The sequence below is a fragment of the Nanorana parkeri genome, unplaced genomic scaffold (assembly GCF_000935625.1).
Source record: "Nanorana parkeri isolate BGI_ZX_2015 unplaced genomic scaffold, ASM93562v1 scaffold4, whole genome shotgun sequence".
Lineage (NCBI taxonomy): Eukaryota > Metazoa > Chordata > Amphibia > Anura > Dicroglossidae > Nanorana > Nanorana parkeri.
Genome location: NW_017306272.1, coordinates 4,482,117 through 4,484,944, shown reverse-complemented (window position 1 = coordinate 4,484,944; position 2,828 = coordinate 4,482,117). Strand labels below are relative to the sequence as shown.

General features: G+C 39.4%; 1 protein-coding gene across 2 annotated transcripts in view; it reads right to left on the bottom strand.

Annotated features, from left to right (window-relative positions):
* HOXA3 (homeobox A3) overlaps window positions 1-2,828 on the bottom strand; it is a 44,900-nt gene that overhangs the window by 3,207 nt on the left and 38,865 nt on the right. The window contains exon 4 of one of the 2 annotated variants that reach the window (XM_018576203.1): window positions 203-382. The exons of the other annotated variant lie outside the window; for it this stretch is intronic. Coding sequence (XP_018431705.1) covers window positions 203-382 — 180 coding nt within the window. The remainder of the gene's footprint in view (window positions 1-202; window positions 383-2,828) is intronic. 2 annotated transcript variants of the gene reach the window in all.

Genomic DNA, 2,828 nt, shown 5'->3' with positions numbered 1-2,828 from the left:
TGATGACTGAGGTGTTTCCAAACTGTGAAAAGTACACACATATCACTGAGAGGGGGAATACCCCAATTTGTGATGACCAGTAAAAATGGGACAGCCTTCTACAGTTTAACCCAAGCACTGCTGGGACAGGTGACAAACTACAGCCTGTGTATGTGTGTTTGTACATCTAATGTGTAGGTGAGCAGCACAAAGGTGACTTTACCTGAACTGGAGCTCCCTGTTGCTTTCTGCTTTATGTTCTGCCGAGATTCTTTCATCCAAGGGAAAATATGCTTTGACATGGTAGGTGAAGTGATGTTTGTGGCCTTGGTGGTGGAAGTTGTGGCTGCATTACTGGCATTTTGAGGTGGGGACACAGAGGGTGGTGTGGGCTGCTGTTGATCTGAGATGACCGGGGCTTGGTTTGATTGACTGTTAACAGCTCTCATACAACTTTCGGTGATGTCATTGGCCTTGTGATGTGGCACTGTACCGCCAGGTGACTGCAGCGAGCAGGCAGGTCGATGATATTCACTTTCCACCAGGGATGAGGAAGGGGGATATTGCTGCTGACTTGCATTATAAGTGAAACCATTTGCTCCTTGGTAGGGGTATCCACCATAGATCGCAGAGCTGTCGTAGTAGGTCGCTTTTTGCATTTCGTTGTTTCCCAATATTTATTTCACAAACTGACAGGGTCTTGACACCCGTAAAGAATAACATTGGCACCCCTCTGTCACGTGGCGCTGCTCGTCCAATGGCCTCCCTGGTCAGACCTGTGGTGGAGAAGGAGCACAGTGAAGTGAAGAAATGGGAGAGATCCATCTTACTTACAATAGCTAAGTGACATGAAAGCCATAAAGGAAAAAGTGTTCAGCAATATTGAGAAGTGTGTATTAAGATGATAGGGCTTCTCACTAACGTCCAAGTAATTCGCATTTGCCCAGAAATTACAGTTAAATGCAATCTGAATAACTACATCACAGCCTGGACTGTTCACACACATCTCACCTCGCCACCCACCATCAACAAATATAAACAAGTGCATACATGAAACTTCTGGCCTCTTGTCACTCACATGTGTACACACAGAGGTAGGTAGTAGGTGCACAGAATATATATTTGCACATATGGCGGAACTACAAATGTGTGTGCACCCACAAGCTGATATATGTATATAACACACACACACACACACACACTGATTTACTAAAGGAGTTAAGCATGGTCGCAATACATTCTGTGAATTTTAACTTCAATTAACCCATCATGAGCAAATACATTGTTGTTTACTTCTTTTATTTGCACATTATTGGATAATTGAAGCGAATATTCAAACAATTCATTGTGTGCACATTCTCAACTCCTTTAGTAAATAAGCCTCAGCCTATGTTTCTTCCTACTTTCTTTAAAATACACACAGTCATTATTGTTCCTATTACACACATACATGCATATTTGTTTTAAAAATAAAGGAAAAGGGGATGATGATCTTGCAAATGCATAATAAACACAATTTGTGTGAGTCTATGTAAACCATAAATATATTGACATATGTTGAGCAGCATTTATGTGTATATTTACATGTGGTACTTGAATATGCATACAAACAATAATACACACACCTAGGTTTTGTGTTTTTTTAAAGAGAACTATTTTGATTTCTTTTTTTCTTTTCCCTAGCTTCATACATTACACCAAATTACTTGAACACCTACTGTTCAGCTGTGGCTGTAATATTCACCCCTTAAATTAATTGTAATCACAAATATATACACGTTTAACCCATGTCCATAGCAAGCCGGTGCACACAAAACACACACAAAGTTTAAGCCTCCAAATTACACCCAGCCTCACAGATCTGATAAACATCATGTAAAAACGATAACCTCAGCTCCCGGTGCTTATTGTAAATTACAGGTTATTGTGCATTCAGAGCAAACTATTGACTCAGTAAACAATCGTTTATCAACTGTTAGATACAGCTTTCCAAACACAGGCCTACAGAACACAATTCTACTGTCATCCTCATGAAGGTAATGAAAAGCCTGCATCCACCTTACTGGATTGTATTTACTGGTGCTTAGTAATAAAGCATATGGACTTTTTAAATTAAAGCATGCATACATGTATGTAACCTACATACATGTCAGAATAATGTGTATGTTTGCCAGCAAGCTCTCCTCCTGCCTTATGTTAAACTTTCAGCATTGCCACTAGTTAGGAAAAAATTGTTACTTTTTATACGAATGTAGCGTTGCAGGATTTTATTTTTATTATAAATAATAACGCAAAGTAGCAGAATGATACAGTCAGGACTATTCCAAGGCCAAATCTATTTACTATGTAACCCTCCGAGGCTCCTTAATATGCCGAACTCCACATATGGTGGATACATGAAACAAAATACAATGCTCAATAGATTCATAAGTATCTTTAAAAAGTCAGATGCCTTGTAATGTGATTTGTCGTCGTGATATGTACACAATTCTAACTGTTAAAACATGATGGATCTGAGAAAACACCGGGAACCAGAAAGACCAGCAGCGTTCATCTCCATGACCACGGCATGAACTTTGTGTGCAGCCCCTAACGATAATAGGCACTGTCTTTGCAACTGCTCTGTAATTTGATGTATGGGGGTCATTTGGCTAGCGAGAGAGTAGATGATGGAAACACAAGCCATAAAATACTTCTAGGTTCCTGTCTATCTTTTGTTAAATCTTCATGTTTACCTATCTCCAAATAACTATTCAAACTTTAGCCACAAGACAAAAGCAAAGCATTCAAAACGCCTCCAAAGCAAACTGCAAGAACATTTGGAAATATAAAAAGCTACATTTTTAGAG